The sequence below is a fragment of the Hemitrygon akajei genome, chromosome 18 (assembly GCF_048418815.1).
Source record: "Hemitrygon akajei chromosome 18, sHemAka1.3, whole genome shotgun sequence".
NCBI lineage: Eukaryota > Metazoa > Chordata > Chondrichthyes > Myliobatiformes > Dasyatidae > Hemitrygon > Hemitrygon akajei.
Genome location: NC_133141.1, coordinates 2854833 through 2875505, shown reverse-complemented (window position 1 = coordinate 2875505; position 20673 = coordinate 2854833). Strand labels below are relative to the sequence as shown.

The 20673-nt window shown below is 38.8% G+C and overlaps 1 protein-coding gene across 11 annotated transcripts in view; it reads right to left on the bottom strand.

The window, feature by feature from the left end:
* The window catches only part of gpatch8 (G patch domain containing 8), a 125677-nt gene that overhangs the window by 13453 nt on the left and 91551 nt on the right, over positions 1-20673 (bottom strand). For all 11 annotated transcript variants that reach the window (XM_073070648.1, XM_073070651.1, XM_073070652.1 and 8 more), the window contains one exon: positions 2787-2930. In XM_073070648.1, the coding sequence (XP_072926749.1) occupies positions 2787-2930 (144 nt within the window). The remainder of the gene's footprint in view (positions 1-2786; positions 2931-20673) is intronic.

The window sequence follows — 20673 nt, the reverse complement described above, 5'->3', positions numbered from 1 at the left end:
GACAACACAAAAACAAAGCTTCAGTTATAACTCAGAGACTTGAGCCCTCCAAGAATACCACAACCTCGGCATAAGGTTTGGAGGCTTGCGTGTCTCAATGACTCGGAGAGCTCTGCTGGCTAGAGTCAGGGTGTTATGCTTTGGGTCTTGGTAGGGTCAACCCATGGCAAATAGGCCAGACTAAGAGTGATCCACTGGTTCTCCAGGTTCGGGGGCTCAGCTTGGCTAATAATGCTGACTGGTCAAACAAAACTGTTACAGGAACAGCAATGAAGAATCCTTCAACATCTGAGTGTGGTGGTTTTCTTGAGTCTCCATCTGGGATTTGCATCGCTAACACTAGTGAAAACCGAGAGGAAGCTACTAATACGATGAAGGAAGCCCTGAACACCACCAGAAATGGAGGACCTTCATTGCTGCCCTAAATGCCAAAGGCATAATGGACAATAAGAGATTTGAACACTCCTACATTAACCTGTCTGAAATTAGTTAATTAATTTAATGGTTGAATTAATATGATCATAGCCGAACAATAAAAGCTTACTAATTATTACTTAAGTACAATTTCATTGAGACTTCATGCTTTCCAGAGCAATTAAATCATGCAAAAATATAAAAAATATCAGAATGAATTATGAAAACTGAAAAATCCTTACTCATCTATGTTCAATGGTAACATATTACAGTATGAAATGAAGAGTTCAGTTAGAATACATGGACAATAAAAACATCAATAACTTTCAAATGGTAAAGAAAGAGTAAGGGAGGCAAAGATTCCTAGCTGGAAGATCCAATCGGCTTCAAACCTGAAAACAGTTTTATTATACAGCTTACATGATCAATGATAAGAAAGAAAAAGATACCTGTATATAAGATGGCAACTGACCAAGTTATGAAAAATGTTTAAAATTTTTAATGGATTTTCTCTGTGTTCAATTTTCTTACTTAGAAAAAATCATTAAGGAAAATAACCATTTGAGAATGACTTCTGTAACTACAAGCTAGATTAAAAGAAAAGACATGCCTCACAGGACAGACAATGAATGGAGGACAACCTGATCTTGGTGCAAAGACTTCATATAGAAATTTTAGGCAATCTATAGTTTAGGTGACTGACTGCAGCATAGATGTGAACACTATTAAAATATAGTTGCACATGGAGGGAAAACATTGTTGGAGGTTTATTATCAATGTTTAACTCACAAGTAGGCTGAGGCAGGGTGTAGATATGGAACACTTATGAAAGTGGAAATAGTAGGTTTTGACCATCAAACTTGATGCCTACTTTTGTAATGACCATTTGTAAATTTTTGAATCCTTATTTTTGACAACATATTCTGGAACAAGTAACCATATAACCATAACAGCACGGAAACAGGCCATCTCGGCCCTTCTAGTCCGTGCCGAACGCTCTCACCTAGTCCCACCGACCTGCACTCAGCCCATAACCCTCCATTCCTTTCCTGTCCATATACCTATCCAATTTTACTTTAAATGACAATACCGAACCTGCCTCTACCACTTCTACTGGAAGCTCGTTCCACACAGCTACCACTCTCTGAGTAAAGAAATTCCCCCTCGTGTTACCCCTAAACTTTTGCCCCTTAACTCTCAACTCATGTCCTCTTGCTTTGAATCTCCCCTAATCTCAATGGAAAAAGCCTATCCATGTCAACTCTATCTATCCCCCTCATAATTTTAAATACCTCTATCAAGTCTCCCCTCAACCTTCTACGCTCCAAAGAATAAAGATCTAACTTGTTCAACCTTTCCCTGTAACTTAGATGCTGAAACCCAGGTAACATTCTAGTAAAATCTTCTCTGTACTCTCTCTATTTTGTTGACATCTTTCCTATAATTCGGTGACCAGAACTGTACACAATACTCCAAATTTGGCCTCACCAATGCTTTGTACAATTTTAACATTACATCCCAACTCCTATACTCAATGCTGTGATTTATAAAGGCCAGCATACCAAAAGCTTTCTTCACCACCCTATCCACATGAGATTCCACCTTCAGGGAACTATGCACCATTATTCCTAGATCACTCTGTTCTACTGCATTCTTCAATGCCCTACCATTTACCATGTATGTCCTATTTTGATTAGTCCTACTAAAATGTAGCACCTCACACTTATCAGCATTAAACTCCATCTGCCATCGTTCAGCCCACTCTTCTAACTGGCCTAAGTCTCTCTGCAAGCTTTGAAAACTTACTTCATTATCCACAACGCCACCCATCTTAGTATCATCTGCATACTTACTAATCCAATTTACCACCCCATCATCCAGATCATAGTAATACGTTGTTTTTTCTCCCCTATCAGAGAAAACGCATCTATAGCAGGGGTTTAAAATTGTGAAAGTTACTTCTCATATCGTGAAACTAACTTCGCCATTTGATTGTCCCAAGTCAAAATGGAGCAGAAATTAGTGCTAAAGTATCACAGCTTTAGGTATTAAGCTTTGATCCTACAGTCACATGCCATCTATTCGGATAGAGAATGCACATTTAGGAAATAAAGGGGAGTGGAATGGGACTGGATAGATTGTTTTCTTTGGAAAAGACAAACTCTATGGTCTAAATTTGCTGTGTCACACTATAAACCAGACAAAATATGAACCATGATTAGTTTAGGAAAAAAAAATTTAGATTTTTTCTAACAATTTCCCCATAGCTTAACTTGCATAACATCAGAAAATTTGAAGCCAATAGCAACTAACTATACAAGCCTTTTCTATTAATTGTGATTGATAGGCTTCTTTGAATATTACCAACTCACCTGCTTATGAGCATGGTCATAAGAATTAATATGGTTGTCAAACTCATGATGTTTTTGGTACTGCTTATCACACAATTCACAATAAAAATTCGCCCTTAGATCTTCTAAAGCTTTTGCAATTGCCTTTTCTTTTTCAGCATAGTCCTATAAGAAAAAGATGGGAAAACATTAAAGTGTTGGTTTGAGGAGCAGTCAAAATAAATGTAATTGTACTTTGCCAATAATTACATGTTGGTTCCTGGTAGTATATCTAATTATGTTTAATACCTCACAAAGATGGTACTTGGTGTATAAAATGTTAAGCTTTTATGATTCAGGACTGGACTTTAGTCACAATATGTCTGTGAAATGATAACCCTTATGCGTGTTTTGTATCTTTTTTTTATATTTTAAACCTGGAGTCAGTATCAAGTTTCCTATGGTCAATTTAAACATATCTAGAAGCAACGCAAGGCTTCTCTACTCAGCTGTAGAAGAGTAGCATAATCCTCAAAAACAAGAATGTCATTTTTCAGTTTCAAGCTTCAGCAATCTATAAAAATTGGCAATTCAATATTCTCTACCAAAAATGCACAGAACAACCTTGGGAAATGCCCTTACTACCCCTGACATATTTCTGGATACAATTGTAAATTTTGTTATTAAATGTATTAACAATTTTATCCATTTTGTTTTTGATTTAAGCATTTGATACAAAACCAAATCTGATCAATACATATACATTTTAATTTGACAGAAATAATCACAATTGTGCTTCAAAAAATGTAGCATCTTGACCACAACATTTTTCAGCATTGCTCTCTTCTGCTTTAGAAGCTGCATTCTCTACTGCTTTTTAATACTATCATAAAATCAGGCACGAATAAAGTGTTCAAGCAAACTCTGCCAGGGCTGATTTGCTTTCCTGGACATTAGATTCAAGAAATATAAGCATTGCCTTTTTATTGATTTAAGGCAATGGCTGGACTATTTCTTGTTCTAGGCCTACAAATGAGTCCCTATAGCTTTAATTCCATACTCACTGTAGTTCCATATTCCAATTTATACTACATCGTCCTACAGAGAAAAAGCCATTCCGATACAGTTGTCACAGTTCCACAAGCATCAAATCAACCTTTGCTAGAGCAAGCAAAAGGGACACATTCCACTCATCTTACCTCTGACACGTAAGATAATGGTGCATTGTCAAAATAATAGCAGTGACTGAAAGGCCTGGTAAAAGATATAGTCACTCAGGGATTGTAAGAGAAGGAAGAGGAGAGGTTTGACAAGGGAACACCATAGGCATGAATGATAGAGGCATGGGAGATAGTACACACAAGTCAGTGGCTAGCAGTCTAGAAGGATGGAGTTGGGTAGTGGCAGAAAGTTAAAAAAAATTCTGAGATCAAGGATAAAGGATAAGAAATCAAGATTACAATACTGTTGAGATAGAAGTGGGTGTGCTATCTGTTATTACTGCTTTTACAGAGGATGCAGGGAGATCAAGTAGATTTAAGTTTTAAAATAATATTTGCATTTATGTACTGAATGCAGTAAGAACACAAACAATAAGTAACAGGAGCTTGGACTCAATAGATTTGGTAATCTGGTATTTACAGCAAAGAATATGAGGCTGGTCAGAAGACGGCAGGAGCGGTTGCAACAATAAATAGTTAAGGCAAAGAATTTTAACTAATAAACTGAGCTACTGCAGAAAATCAAGTTATTTTACATAAGGCTGTAAGAGTTACAATGGGTTGACCCTGAGCAGAAAAAATACCTTCATGTAACTACTACAGGGACTGACAAATACCAAGCTTCATGGACAGCTATTCCTTTGAAATTGACTTTAGTATGTTATACAGAGACAAAAGAGAACAAGTATTTGACTAGAATTTGCTTATTCTTATTAACTATAATATTATTTTCATGTTACAAAAAACAGTAACTATTACATTGTTGTGCAAATGATAAATATTTAATCAGTACATTTTCATCATCACACATGCTATATAGTCATCATTGCAATATCTCAATGTAGGGCGTTGAATTTTAATTTCCTTATTGCATGTTAAAAACGGTTTAACAGATTGCAAAAGCCAGGTTATAAACAAAATCGCCAAGAAGCAAGGCACAGTAGCTTGTCAAATGGCTTTTCTTTGACTAGTTCTCAAACCAGAAGATCAGATAGCCGTCAATTATTTCAAAAGAATAATCTTTTTGCCAAACTATAAAATATTAAGCATGTAAACCTTTGCTGGAGTTTCCAACTTCCTAAAAATGAAAAGAACAATGATAGAAGCTAAATAACTTAATATTTAAAAGCAATACAATTTAAGTTCATTATATATTTTCTTGTCTTAGCTTAGAATTATTCACACTCAAGACAAATCCATCCCAAACTCAGAAGAAATTCAAAAGTATTGTATTTAAATAAAACACTTTGCAATCATTTGATACATTTAGCACATTGGTATATATTCCTACTACATTAAGTAATAGAGTCATGTGGACTTGAGCTTTCAAGTGGACACATTCAAGAAACTGAACTTCTGCTTTTCCAGAAAGAACCACCTTATCTATCACAATACTGGAAGTAAATTGTCTCAGGATCCTAGTCCAAACCCTACGAAGGGTTTCGGCCCGAAACGTCATCACTACCTCCTCCCATAGATGCTGTCTGGCCTGCTGAGTCCTGCCAGCATTTTGTGTTCCTATTAATAAGCTGCTCAATTATTACTGGGATACTGTAGAACTTGCTAGCTCTAGCATTGGTATTTCACATCAATTATAGGGCTGAGTATGTTCCAAACTTTCATAGCAGGATGGGTCATATAACACTAGAGATATCCCACAATAGTAGAAGATTAAAAAAAAAACCAATTAATTTCTTCCACTGATAGTAAAGTATCAGCATCTGTAGAACATATTGAATGCAGAAAACATTTCAAAATTGAAGGCTTCTTCAGCTGTTAAACATGAAATATAAAAATATCAGCTCAAATGGGTCAGTGATAAAGAAACAATGTTTGATCAATCCAGTGGAGCATTTTAACAGCATCTGTGGTGTGAGTAAACAGGGGAAAACAAATTGGCTTTAATTTCAGATTTCATGCCCTAGATATGCCATTATTCCACATGGACCTCTAAATGGCATGGAATTTGTACATTAAATGAACTGAAAATTACAGAATTTACCATATTAATTAATACTTATTGGTTTGAAGTGTATACCACCGTGAAAGTAACTGCATAGTTTTCTGTCTGATCCCAATGAAGGCGCATTCAAGTTCAACAGTGAGAGTTAAAGATTTACATAGGCTGGGTGCCAACGCATGGCAGTCTGAAGACTCAGTTAATACCTACATCAGAAATGTTTGCGTCATTGTAAAACTTAGCAAATCTGCCTTCTCCGATGTGAAGACTGACTACATTCTGCTTCCTTTATTTGTTTTATCACATCTGGTGGTTTCATATAGAGAGCACTGTCATTGTACATTATAGGAACAAAGCTAGCATAAGCAACTCACTAGTGTATATTGGGAAATTCCTCCAGTTTGAGATGTTGCTACTGAAGGCGTGCAAAAGTTTACTGGTAGTTGAAAGGCAAGAGAGTGAACTAAAAACACTACTTATGACATATTTTCTGAAGCAAACTGGCAAACTATCACCACAGACAGAGCAGGTATTGCTGCCAGAGATGGAGTGAGTGATTTGGAGAGGAGTCAATGGGGAACGGTTTTGATGTCTGTCCATGTAACCTGGGTGTGAGGATGGATCACTCCAAGTGCCCAACCAACTTGGTGAGATCAAGAATGGCTTTGGGCTGGCTGGCCCAAGCATATCGTGGCATCGGGGTCAGGGTCCTAAAGCGAGGCACCACCCAGTGCTTGCACAATTTAAACGCTAGTCCAGATAGACTGAAAGCCTGAGTGTCGGGCACTGAGGCAAGGGTCGGACTGATTTTGTTCATTCTCCCACGAATGCTCTTGCCTTTCTCCACAGCACCGAGTCTGTGAATTGATCTGGGTACTGTGTGCTTTGGCCCCACTGGTGTGATGACCTGGGGCCAAGAGTTGGGCCTACCTCAGCTGCTCTGGGAATGGATATAGGGATTCTGTTTGGCTCAGAATGCTGTTGGTCTGCTTCCATTGTTTGCATGATTTGTGTGGTTTTTTTCTTTCTATGCACAATGGTCTTTGTCCTTTTTTTAAAAAACTGGGTTATTCCGGTTTCTTGTTCTGTGGCTGCATGTAAACAGACAAATCTCAAGGTGTATAATTTATATATTCTTTGATAATAAACATGCTTTGAATCTTGAAAATACACATTTTGTTCTGAGCAATGTACATCTTCATATCCTTCATTCCATGTAGAACTAATGAATAAGGAATTGTGGTTGACTCCTAGTTATGGAATGCCAAAAACAAGCGCAGACAAGCAGAGGGCACAGACTCGCACAAAGGGCAGACAAAGTAGATAACAAGTACCTGCAAATATCGGAATAGGTAGACCAGGACAGTCACATTTGTGTTGCCCAAGTAATTTGCCTTCTCCTATGTGAAGAATGACTAATCTTTGCTGCCCCTGTATTTGGTTTATCACATCTGCTTTCATTCTGTACAGTTGGGGGTACAAAGCTAGAAAAAACAATCCATCACCCAGGTATTGGTGGAGCTGAACTTCCACAATGTTTCAATCATTAATGCTTCATATTTGCTGACATATCTTAATTCTCCTGTTCTGCTCTCATAGTCATTTGTAACCTACTTCAACTAAGATTTTTTTTTACAAAACCTTGTGAAATCCTGAGCATTTGAGTTCAATACTTTAGCTTTGAGAACATATGGGTTATAAAAATGTCCCATGTAAAATATTCTAGATTCCCAAATATTTTCAAAATTACAAATCTTGTACTTCTTTGAAACTGAGTGGCCTGAATGAGAAGCTAGATAATTTGAGCAGTTAACTAGAAAACTATTATTTCAAAATTTGCTTACAAGTGGCAATTCTACAATCTATTCATGAGTTTAGTTTTATATAAGAAATGCTTCTAACCCAAAGCTTTGCAAAAAAACTGTTCAAAGTATAAAGTAAAAAATAGAAATAACGGATAGTATGTGGCCTATCAGCGGCGTCAACAGAGCTTTACCAAGAGTGGTTTCTCACAGGTCAGCGGTGGTTATTTGAAAAGGGAGCTTCGAGAGCGTTTGTCCATTCTACGTGGCCTATCAGCAGCTATAACCGGAGCACTAAATGTGAGTTAGATAGCAGGGAAGGTTCAGGCATAAAAGGGAGACACTGCCTAGCAGGGTGGTCATCAACGGAGTGATCTGAGGCAGAGTGGTAGGGCTTTGGCTCATTGGGGTTTCGGCGATAACGGGTTGAGGCGAGGTATGTTACCAGAGAGGAATAGAAACAGGAAGTATGCCTGTGAGGCTGGCGTTCTGTGCTGGGTGTCAAATGTCAAATGTTTGGGAGACTCCCAGCCTCCTGGACGGCCATATCTGCACAAAGTGCATTGAGCTGCAGCTCCTTAGGGACCATGTTAGGGAACTGGAGATGCAGCTCAGTGACCTTCGTCTGGTCAGGGAAAGTGAGGTGATAGAGAGGAGCTATAGGCAAATAGTCACACCTGGGACTTGAGAGACATAAGTGGGTAAGTCAGGAGAGGGAAGGGCAAGAGTCAGATACTAGAGAATACCCCTATGGCTGTCCCCCTTAACAATAAGTACTCCTGTTCGAGTACTGTTGCGGGGGTGGGGGGGGTGGGGAGATGCCTACCTGGGGGAAGCAACAGTGGCCGCACCTCTGACAGAGTCTGGCCCTGTGGCTCAGAAGGGTAGGGAAAGGAAGAGGATGGCAGCAGAAATAGGGAACTCTAAAGTTAGGGGGTCAGACAGGCAATTCTGTGGATGCGGGGAAGAAACACGGATGGTAGCTTGCCTCCCAGGTGCCTGAAGTGGGAAGGTGAACAACCAGAGGTTGTGGTACATATTGGTACCAACGACATAGGTAGGAAAAGGGAGGAGGTCCTGAAAACAGACTACTGGGAGTTAGGAAGGAAGTTGAGAAACAGGACCTCAAAAGGTAGTAATCTTGGGATTACTGCTTGTGCAATACGATGGCGAATATAGGAATAGAGTGAGGTGGAGGATAAATACGTGACTGAGGGATTTGAGCAGGGGGCAGGGATTCAGATTTTTGGATTATTGGGACCTCTTTTGGGGCAGGCATGACCTCTACAAAAAAGATAGGTTGCACTTGAATCTGAGGGGGACCAATATCCTGGCAGGAAGCTTTTCTAAGGTTGTTGGGGAGAGTTTAAACTAGAATCGCTGGGGTGGGGAGGGAGGTGGGAACTGAACTGAAGAGACAGAGGAAGGGGCAGTTGGCTCACAAATAGAGAAAACTTGGAGACAGTGCGAGAGGGAGAAGTCGTGATAGAGAAAGGTCGCGTTCAGACCGATAGTTTGAAATGTGTCTATTTTAACACAAGAAGCATCATGAACAAAGCAGATGAGCTTAAGAGCATGGATCAGTACTTGGAGCTATGATGTTGTGGCCATTACAGAGACTTGGATGACTCAGGGACAGGAACGGCTACTTAGAGTGCCAGGCTTTAGATGTTTCAGAAAGTACAGGGAGGGAGGCAAAAGAGGTGGGGGGCATGGCACTGCCAATCAGAGAAAGTGTCACAGCTACAGAAGTCATGGAGGGGTTGTCTACGGAGTCTCTGTGGGCAGAAGTTAGAAACAGGAAGGGGTCAATAACTCTACAGGGTGTTTTTTTATAGACCACCCAAAAGTAACAGGGACAACGAGGAGCAGATAGGGAGACAGATTCTGGAAAGGAGTAATAATAATAGGGTTGTTATGGTGGGAGATACTAACTTCCCAAATATTGATTGGCATCTCCCTAGAGTGAGGGGTTTGGATGGGGTGGAGTTTTGTTAGGTGTTCAGAAAGGTTTCTTGACACAATATGTAGATAAGCCTACAAGAGGCGAAGCTGTATCTGATCTGGTATTGGGAAATGAACCTGGTCAGGTGCCAGATCTCTTAGTGGGAGAGCATTTTGGAGATAGTGATCACAATTCTATCTCATTTACCATAGCTTTGGAGAGGGATAGGAACAGACAAGTTAGGAAAGCGTTTAATTGGAGTAAGGGGAAATATGAATTTATCAGGCAGGAATTTGGAAGCATAAATTGGGAACAGATGTCCTCAGGGAAATTTACAGCAGCCTCTCTGGACTCTGGATTGGGGATTGCCAAATGTTATGCGGATTTTCTGGTGTAGTCTATTTTGTCATGTGCTTTGTTGATATCATTCTGGAGGAACGTTGTCTCATTTTTTAACTGCATTGCATTTGTGGTTTTTAAATGACAATAAACTGAATCTGAAATGTGGCAAATGTTCAGGAGATATTTACCATGGAGTTCTGGATAGGTACGTTTTAATAAGACGGGGAAATGATGGTAGGATACAGGAACCGTGGCGTACAAAGGCTGTTGAAAATCTAGTCAAGAAGAAAAGCTTACAAGAGGTTCAAAAAACTAGGTAATAATAGAAATCTAGAAGATGATAAGGCTAGCAGGAAGGAGTTTAAGAATGAAATTAGGAGAGCCAGAAGGGGCCATGAGAAGGCGTTGGTGAGCAGGATTAAAGAAAACATCTAAGGCATTCTGCAAGTATTTGAAGAGCAAGAGGATAAGATGTGAGAGAATATGACCAATCAAGTGTTACAGTGGAAAAGTATGTATGGAACCAGAGGAGATAGCAGAGGTACTTAATGGATACTCTGCTGCAGTATTCACTATGGAAAAGGGTCTTGGCGATTGTAGGGATGATTTTCAGCGGACTGAAAAGCTTGAGCATATAGGCATAAGAAAGAGGATGTGCTGGAGCTTTTGGAAAGCATCAAATTAGATAAGTCACTGGGACCAGACAAGATGCACCCCAGGCTACTGTGGGAGGCGAGGGATGAGATTGCTGAGCCTCTGGCACTGATCTTTGCATCATCAATGCAGACGGGAGAGGTTCCGGAGGATTGGAGGGTTGCAGATGTTGTTCCATTATTCGAGAAAGGGAGTAGAGATAGCCCAAGAAATTATAGACCAGTAAGTCTTAGTTCAGTGGTTGGGAAGTTGATGGAAAAGATCCTGAGAGGCAGGACTTATGAACGTTTGGAAATACATAATGATTAGGAATAGTCAGCATGGCTTTGTCAAAGGCAAGTCATGCCTTATGAGCCTGATTGAATATTTTGAGGATGTGATTAAACACATTGATGAAGGTAGAGCAATAGATTTCCTGTATATAGATTTTAGCAAGGCATTTGATAAGGTACCCCATTGCAAGGCTTATTGAGGAAGTAAGGAGGCATGGGATTCAAGAGGTCATTGGTTTGCAATTCCAGAATTGGCTTGCCCACATAAGGCAAAGTGTGGTTGTAGGCAGGTAACATTCTGCATGGTGGTTGGTGTTTCAGGGGTCGGTTCTGGGACCCCTTCTCTTCATGATTTTTATAAATGACCTGGATGAGGAAGTGGAGGGATGGGTTAGTAAATTTGCTGATGGCACAAAGGTTGGGGATAGTGTGGAGGGCTGTCAGAGGTTACAGTGGGACATCGACAGGATGCAAAACTGGGCTGAAAAGTGGCAGATGGAGTTCATTTTGGTAGGTCAAATATGATGGCAGAATATTGTATTAATGGTAAGACTCTTGGCAGTGTGGACGATCAGAGAGATCTTGGGGTCCGAGTCCAAAGGACACTGAAAGCTGCTGCGCAGGTTGACTCTGTGGTTAAGAAGGTGTACAGTGTATTGGCCTTCATCAATCATGGGATTGATTTTAAGAACCAAGAGGTAATGTTGCAGCTATATAGGACCCTGGTCAGACCCCAACTTGGAGTACTGTGCTTATTTCTGGTCACCTCATTGCAGGAAGGATATGGAAACCATAGAAAGGGTGCAGAGGAGATTTACAAGGATGTTGCCTGGATTGGGGAGCATACCTTTAAGAGAAAAGGTTGAGTGAACTCGGCCTTTTCTCCCTGGAGCGGCAGAGGATGAGAGGTGACCTGATAGAGGTGTACAAGATGATGAGAGGCATTGATCATGTGGATAGTCAGACGCTTTTTCCCCAGGGCTGAAAAGGCTAACACGAGAGGGCACAGTGCTTGAAAGTAGGTACAGAGGAGATGTCAGGGGTAAGTTTTTAAAAAAATGCAGAGAGTGGTGAGTGCGTGGAATGGGCTGCTGGCCACGTTGGTGGAGGCGGTTATGATAGGGGCTTTTAAGAGATTCCTGGATAGTACATGGAGCATAGAAAAATAGAAGGCTATGGGTTAGCCTAGGTAATTTCTGAAGTACATGTTTGGCACAGTATTGTGGACTGAAGGGCCTGTATAGTGCTGTAGGTTCTATGTTTCATAAAGACTAAAGATTCCTTTCTGAAGTTCCAATTACACAATAATGTAGGTGCCCATGTCTCTGTAATTTTAATTACCAACTTGCCTTCTGTTGATTCACCCTGGGAAAAAAAATCTGATTAAAACTGAAATTCAAATAATTCAAGTGATGAATGCCAGCTAAGGTTCTGCCTCTTACTAGTTAAGATAAGCAATCCCATTAATGTTCCCACTGCAGCATAACAGAAAGGCATTGGCGCAGAATGGTACAAAGTACCCAGGGCATCTTCAGGGAGCAGCATCTCAGAATGGCAGCATCTATTATTAAGGACCCCCAGCACCCTTTTCTCACTGTTACCATCAGGTAGGAGATACAGAAGCCTGAAGGCACACACTCAGTGATTCAGGAACAGCTTCTTCCCCTCTGCCATCCAATTCCTAAATACACACTGAATCTTTGGACAGCACCTCTTTTTTTTGAAATATACAGTATTTCTGTTTTTGCACATTTAAAAAAAATCTATTTAATATACGTAATTGACTTACTTATTATTTTTATTTTATTTATTACTTTTTTCTCTCTGCTAGATTATGTATTGCACTGAACTGCTGCTAAGTTAACAAATCTCATGTCACATGCTGGTGATAATAAACCTGATTCTGAACCCAAGCCATTTCTATGCAAATTCCATGTATTAATACTGACAGCATATTATTCTGCATTTTTAACTGAAAGGCTACATCGATGGTTAAACTGCTGGTATGACCGTACATTCCAGCCATTGACATAATTAGTAGCCAATAACTATCATAGAATGTACGAGGTTCTACAACCTCTCTCACATGCAAACCACTTAAAAAGCAGCAAGTACATAAAGCATTAATTCATCCTTTCCCTTGCACCCCCAAAGAGACAGTGAGTCATCAGCTGTGGAATGCTGACTTCCAATTGAAAATATTTTAGTAACTGCAGTTTAAAAACAAAGCAGTAATTACTATTTGACTAAAATAAACACAAGCATGACATCAAACAATCAATCAATTCCGTTAATCATAGGACACATCATCTTCTGTTAACTGTTAACAACAAAGATACGCATCTCAATCCCAGACTAATAATAATTTATTTGTTTTTAAATATTCAAAGTACTTCATTGTACTCTGGGCTTATAACCCTAGTGCCCATTTTCTTTAAAAACATGCCTCCTGAAATGAAATCTCAAAATTTAAAAGTGACTTATAAATATTGTCTACTATAGCACTGCACAAGATCAAGATCAGTTGCAGAAACTTGTAAAATTAGACAGCTTTATCATGGGTAACAGTCTCCGTAGTAACCAAGACATCTTCAAGGAGTGGTGCCTTAGGAAGGCGGTGTCCATCATTAAGGACCACCATCACCTCGGACATCACACTATTACCGTCACGAAGGAGGTACAGAAGCCTGAAAGGCACACACTCAGCGATTCAGGAACAGCTTCTTCCCCTCTGCCATTCAACTTCTAAATGGACAGTGAACCTATGAACACTACCTCACTCCTTTTTCATTTCTATTATTTTGCACTTATTTTCACTTAACTATTTAATAGACATACATACATGAATGTCACTCAGGTTTTTTTCCCCTCTATCATGTATTTCATTGTACTGCTGCCGTAAAGTTAACAAATTTCACGACATAAGCTGGTGATATAAATCTGATTGTTATTTCTAGGGAAGGAAATGCAAAAAGGATGAGACAAACAAAAAGTTGATCAAGAATCAAAAAGGTGAGGAATAAACTCTGCTGCCATTTTGTTTTAACCAACTTTTGTATTTAGTGTAGACCACAATGGCATACATTGGCCAATACATGGCTCAATAATCAAATGATATAGCCAATATTTAAGAAAAATGGAATTTAAATCTACATCTTTCTCAACTGCAGGCAAATGACAAAAGCAGATAGGAGCCTCCACTAGCTAGAAAAGTCTTAAAACAAAAAAAAACTGTTTTCAAAACCAAAAGAAAAGTTGAGACACATAAAAACCCCAAAACTTAACACTGGCACCTCTATTTCAAAACTCTTGAATTTGGTTGTGTGTCAAAATATGGTAACTCTGATTCACAGGGTCAAAACACTAACTCCTGTAGGATATACTATCAGAAATATATAATGAACATTATTTGTGCTGTCCTAAGCACTCCACATTGTGCAAGGTGAAAAACAAAGTTTTCCAAACAAATGCACAAACTCCAGCAAGCTACAATGCTACAACTGCAACCAATTAGACTGGCCTAACAAAACTGAATTCTCTTGGGCCACAATGATTAGAATAGAGGATAAAAGAAGGGTGAATAAGTCAGCCCCTCAAGCTTGTTTCATTATTCAATTAGATCATGGTTTAGTTGCCTTGCTCTAACTGCTTTGGTTCCAAAATCAAGCTGAATAAGTCTTTCAATCTCACTTTTGACATAATTAAGTAATGAAATCTTGGCAGCTTTCAGAACATAAGTGCCAAATTTTCACATACCTATTTGTAGGTAACGTGATACCATTATGGTGAAGTTTTTCTAATTTTAATACCTGTTTGGTCTTAGCTTGTTCCATCAGGAAAAAATGTCCTTTTCATCTACTTTATAAAATTCTTTCAACATCTTAACTACACCAATTAGATCACTTTTCAGTCATTTTCATTCAGAGTAATACAGTCTTTGGACTCTGACATCACAAGTTAACCCTGTCAATGGAAAACTAACATAGTACGTGTATCTGAACTATAAGTCAGACTTCAATTCTGAGATAAAATATCATACCAAGATTATATTAATAAAGTTTATTAGGAACACACTATCAATCTGCAGTGTTCTGGTGATAACAACCACAATACACCACCACAGATGCAAAGTTGGTGGTGAAGAAAGAAGATTTAAATCAGAAGGGCAGCACTTGAAAAGGAAGCACATAAGTGGTCAGTATGTAATGCAAAAATTACTGTTGAACATAAATATCTGTACACTGGTGTGTGGCCTTGAGTGAAGGATCTATTATGGTATATATATAATGGCCTCAGTCTCAACATGAACAAATCAGCTAAGCATGTCTTGCAGTTCAGGCAAATGAACAACAGTTGCCGGAATATGCATGGATGTTTAAGTGAAAAAATTGCAGGTTTAAATGAGATGTAAGACATCAATTAACTTGAGGGAATCATTATGCAATGATTCTTAAAGCTACACTTGGCAAATATTCTTAAGACCAAAGATAAATAAAATGACCTGTTTGAGCAAAGGGGAGAATAATACAGAAAGTCACAGTTGCAACAACTGCATCCATTTTGCTCTTATTTAATTAAGACTGGCCAGGTTACATTTGCTCTGAATTTGCCCGTAACCTATCTTTTTTACATCAGAATTTTCAGTTAAGTTAACATTTTCCAGTGGGAATTAGAAAATTTTGTGGTGTCACGATTCATCCAATCATCACTAGGTTTATCATCCCTTGTCTCACCATGCAAGTGATAGAATACAGTGAGGCACTTCCCTCTATCAAACTACACTGGTTTTCTGCAGTACATTATTTGTGCTCTTGTGGTCAGACTCATACTGCAACAATATCAAATCTGTTTTTCACTGAACATTATAAGCTAATACTGTAACTGTACACATCTCAGTAGGGTAGGGACTAAGGGATCATAAAGGATCAGATTGGAAATGTAATTAGAAAACTATTCAGCATTTAGCTTTGGTAAACTTAGACAACTCAATTTATAAATTGTAGTTTTGCCATTTTCATAATTTCTGCCTTTGTATGAATTTATTTATGTCACCATTTTCTCACCCACAGTGTTCAAATAAAATAAATAGGTATACTATTAGCATGACATTTAGAGGTAAAAGACATACAAATGAAAATGAGTCACAGATCATTAGTGCTGCAAGTTTAATCCCAAGAATGCACTGAGCCAGAAATATAATTCCACAATTTTAAAATTCCATAATGTACAATCTACATAATTTATGATGAAAGGTTTGGTAGTAATCCTGGCTGATACAATTATGTAAATCATGAACTCCTATGCATCAGTGTAAAGCAAAAGATAACAGCGCCAGTTCATGTATTAATAGATACTGTCAAATATTGAAAAATATTATGTATTTAGTGCTAGATCACAGAACTGAATCTCAAATTAGTCATCAGCAATTGAAGATACACAATCTCAATGTTTTAATCTGGATCCCTTGTTATGCACTCTTTAACACAGTAAATAATTTCCCCTACTGGATCAAAGTTGTAACATTCATTAGTTCATTCCTCATGTTGAAGGGATTCAACAAAATAGTGTAACATATTAAACTGTAAAGACTTCAATTGGGTTGATGCATTTTTTTTTTACAACCAAAAACAACACATCCTCAATCCTCAAATTATAGTTCTCGACCAGTTCCAATATAAACAAGGTTAAAAATAAACTCAATTTCCTGTTTCATCATTTCAATTTGCTTGATCCCTTAACATTTTCAGTGGATTTTCTGTGAGAAAAGTAGACCAGGTATAGTATTGATCTGACTGTGGCAACATGATACTATTAAAAACAGCACCTTGTCACTGTTACCCATGACACAGTATATCTATTGGAGGTTGTTTGTTGCTTAGATTAGAAATGTTATATTGCAGTAACTAAAAAAATTATTTTAATGAGTGCAAATTTGACTTGGACTATGCTTCAATGCTCCCTACATAAGTGTATACTCAGAATTCATAGCTTTTGAATTTTAGGTTCTCATATTTGTTTTCAGTGATTTCTATGTTCCACTCTATTTTTGTAATCATTTCCAGATCCTCTCCAATTCTGATTTCATACAGATCCCTAATTTTAATCATTACAGTACCTTGTCAAGCTCGAAAATTCATTCATCAAACCCTTCCACCTCTCCCTCCTTTTGGAATCTCATTAAAATCTGTGTTTTCAGTACAAATATTAATTTAAAAGTGCATCACAACAGTTATTTTTAGTTAAGAGTTCTGTATAAATGCAAGTTTGATTTAACAGATGAACAAATTTGGATTGACTAAGTTTCCTTTGGTAACCTTCTATGGGAAATTTTTTTTTGTAACAATCATTTATGTGCTTGTAAAAACTGCTTTTTAAATTCTTGTGATGATTGAACTCTGTCTTGGAGCCAATCCAGATTCAATGCACATATTGGGCAGTTATAAATTGTCAGTACAGTGCATTTAGAAATTTAATTTCACCTCAGAGCTCATTCAATCCTGAAACAACTCATAAAAATACAATTTAAACCATACACCAAATATAATTGAGCAAATAACATGCACTTGTCTGAAACAAAGGTTAACCGTGCTTCAACTATAGCATAGATTTAGATTTCCTCTTGAATTAGCAGGATTTTAATCATGCCCCAAATTAATAACTTCCTATAATTTCACACAAAATGCTGGAGGAACTCAGCAAGCCAGGCAGCATCTATGAAAAAGAGTAAACAGTCAATGCTTCAGGCAGAGACACTTCATGCATTTATCTATATTGAATATATTGGAAGTTATTTTCTATCAAAGTTACTGTGAATGGTCATAATGGTGACACTATAGCCATATGTGAAGAGGAATAGCAATTTTAACTGGAAAACACTGAAATGGTCTTCAGCGATTCAGACAAATAATGAGATCCTGAATCCTGAAAGAATCTGCCCCACTCAAGCTCTGACCTATCTAGCTAACATGCTTCGGCTTTCCTTTGGTTCTACATCATGTGTTGCCCTTCTCACAAGTAACACCTTGTAATTAATGCCTTTGTTCGTAATCAGAGCTGATCAGTCAATTGCTAGGCTCAGGTTACTCTATTCATAAATGTGCATCTTATTCAAAACCAGGTTTCACGTCACTGGCATATATTGTGAAATTTGTTGTTTTGCAGCAGCAGTACAATGCATTACACAGTACAAAACTGTTGCTGACAAGTCAAAGCTAATGTAAAAGCAAAACTTAGCATGGAGATAGAGGACTGAGAAGCTTTTAAAAACCTAGAGAGCAACATATGAAAGCAAGCTAGCAAGCTATCAAAGTCGATAGATAAAGCTTTTTCAAGTATATAAAAAATAAAAGGGAGATGAGAGTGGATATAGGACCGCTAGAAAATGAGGCCGGAGAAATATTAATGGGGGACAAGGAGATGGCAGCTGAACTAAAAGAGTATTTTGCATCAGTCTTCACTGTGGACGACACCAGCAGTGTGCCAGATGTTGAAGGGTGTGAGGGAAGAAAAATGAGTGCAGTCACTATTACAAGCGAGGTGCTCAAAAAGATGAAAGACCCAAGGGCACATAAGTGAACGGCAACTTAGGATTCTGAAACAGGTAGCGTTAGAGATTGTGGAGACATTGGACTCAGGCATGGTGCCAGAGGACTAGAAAATTGCAAAAGTCACTCCACTCTGTAAGAAATGAGAAAAGCAGGAGAAAGGAAATTATAGACCAGTTAGTCTGACCTCAATGGTTCGGAAGATGTTGGTGTTAATTGTTAAGGATGAGGTTATGGAGTACTTGGTGACACAGGACAAGATAGGACAAGTCAGTATGGTTTCCTAAAGAGAAAAATCTTCCCCGATGAACCTGCTGGAACTCTTTGAAGGGATTACAAGTAGCATAAAGAGGATGCAGTGGTGGTTGTATATTTGGACTTTCAGAAGGCCTTTGACAAGGTGCCAGACATAAGGCTGCTTAACAAGAATCCATGGTATTATAGGAATTATAATTATAATGGTATTATTGGCATGGTTGGAGCACTGGCTGATTGGTAGGAGGCAGTGAGTGGGAATAAAAGGATCCTTTTCTGGTTAGCCACCAGTGATTAGTGGTGTTCCGCAGGGATTGGTGTTGGGGCTACTTCTTTTTATGCTGTACGTCAGTGATTTAGATGATGGAACAGATGGCTTTGTTGCCAAGTTTACAGATGACACCAAGATTGGTGGAGGGACAGGTAGTGTTGAGGAAACGGGTAGGCTGCAGAAGGACTTGTGACAGATTAGGAGAATGGACAAGAAAGTGGCAAATGAAATACAATGTTGAAAAATGCATGGTCATGCAGTTTGGTAGTAGAAATAAATGTGCAGGCTATTTTCTAAACAGGGAGAAAATCCAAAAAACTGAGATGTAAAGGGACTTGGGAGTCCTGGTGCAGAACACCCTAAAAGTTAACTTGCAGGTTGCGTCAGTGGTGAGGAAGCAAATGCAACGTTGGCATTTATTTCAAGGTCTAAAATACAGGAGCAGGGAAGTGAAGCTGAGGCTTTATAAGGCACTGGTGAGGCCTCACCTTGAGTACTGTTAACAGTTTTGGGATCCTTATCAAAGATGTGTTGGCATTGGAAAGGGGTCAGAGGAGGCTCACAAGGATGATTCCGAGAATGAAAGGGTTATCATACGAGGAACATTTGATAACACTGGGTCTGTACTCACTGGAATTTTGGGGGGGGGGGGGGGGGTAGATCTTATCGAAACCTTTTGAATGTTGAAAGACCTAGACTAAGTAGTGGTGGAAAGGATGTTTCCCACAGTAGTGAAGTCTAGGACACAAGGGCACAGTCTCAGGATAGAGCAGTGTCCATTTAAAAAAAAACATGGAGAAATTTCTTTAACCAGAGGTGGTAAATTTTTGACCTCAGGCATCTGTGGAGGTCAGGTCATTGAGTGTATTTAATTAAATAATTAAGCCATAAGACATAGGAGCAGAATTAGGCCATTCAGCCCATTGAGTCTGTTCTGCCATTTCATCATGGCTGATCCCAGATCTCACTCAAATCCATATACCTTCCTTCTCGCCATGTCCTTTGATGTCTTGATTGATTAGGAAATAATCAACTTCCACCTTAAATATGCGCACAAACTTGGCCTCCACCGCAGTCTGTGGCAGAGCATTCCACAGATTAACAAATACGAAAAGTTAAATAAGTAAAAAAAGCTCAAAGTAAAATTCAAAGTAGTGCAAGAGAGCAAAAAAGGAAAACAATAGTGAGTTAGTGTACACAAGTTCATTATTCATTCAGAAATCTAATGGCAGAGGGAAAGAAGCTGTTCTTGAAAGAGTGTGTCATTAGGCTTTTGTACCTCCTTACTGATGATTGCAAAGAGAAGAGGGCATGTCCTGGGCAGTCCTTAATAACCATATAACAATTACAGCACGGAAACAGGCCATCTCGGCCTTTCTAGTCTGTGCTGAACGCTTGCTCTCACCTAATCCCACTGACCCGCACTCAGCCCATAACCCTCCATTCCTTTCCTGTCCATATACCTATCCAATTTTACTTTAAATGACAATACCGAACTTGCCTCTACCACTTCTACTGGAAGCTCATTCCACACAGCTACCACTCTGAGTAAAGAAATTCCCCCTCGTGTTACCCTTAAACTTTTGCCCCCTAAGTCTCAACTCTCAATGGAAAAAGCCTATCCACGTCAACTCTATCTATCCCCCTCATAATTTTAAATACTT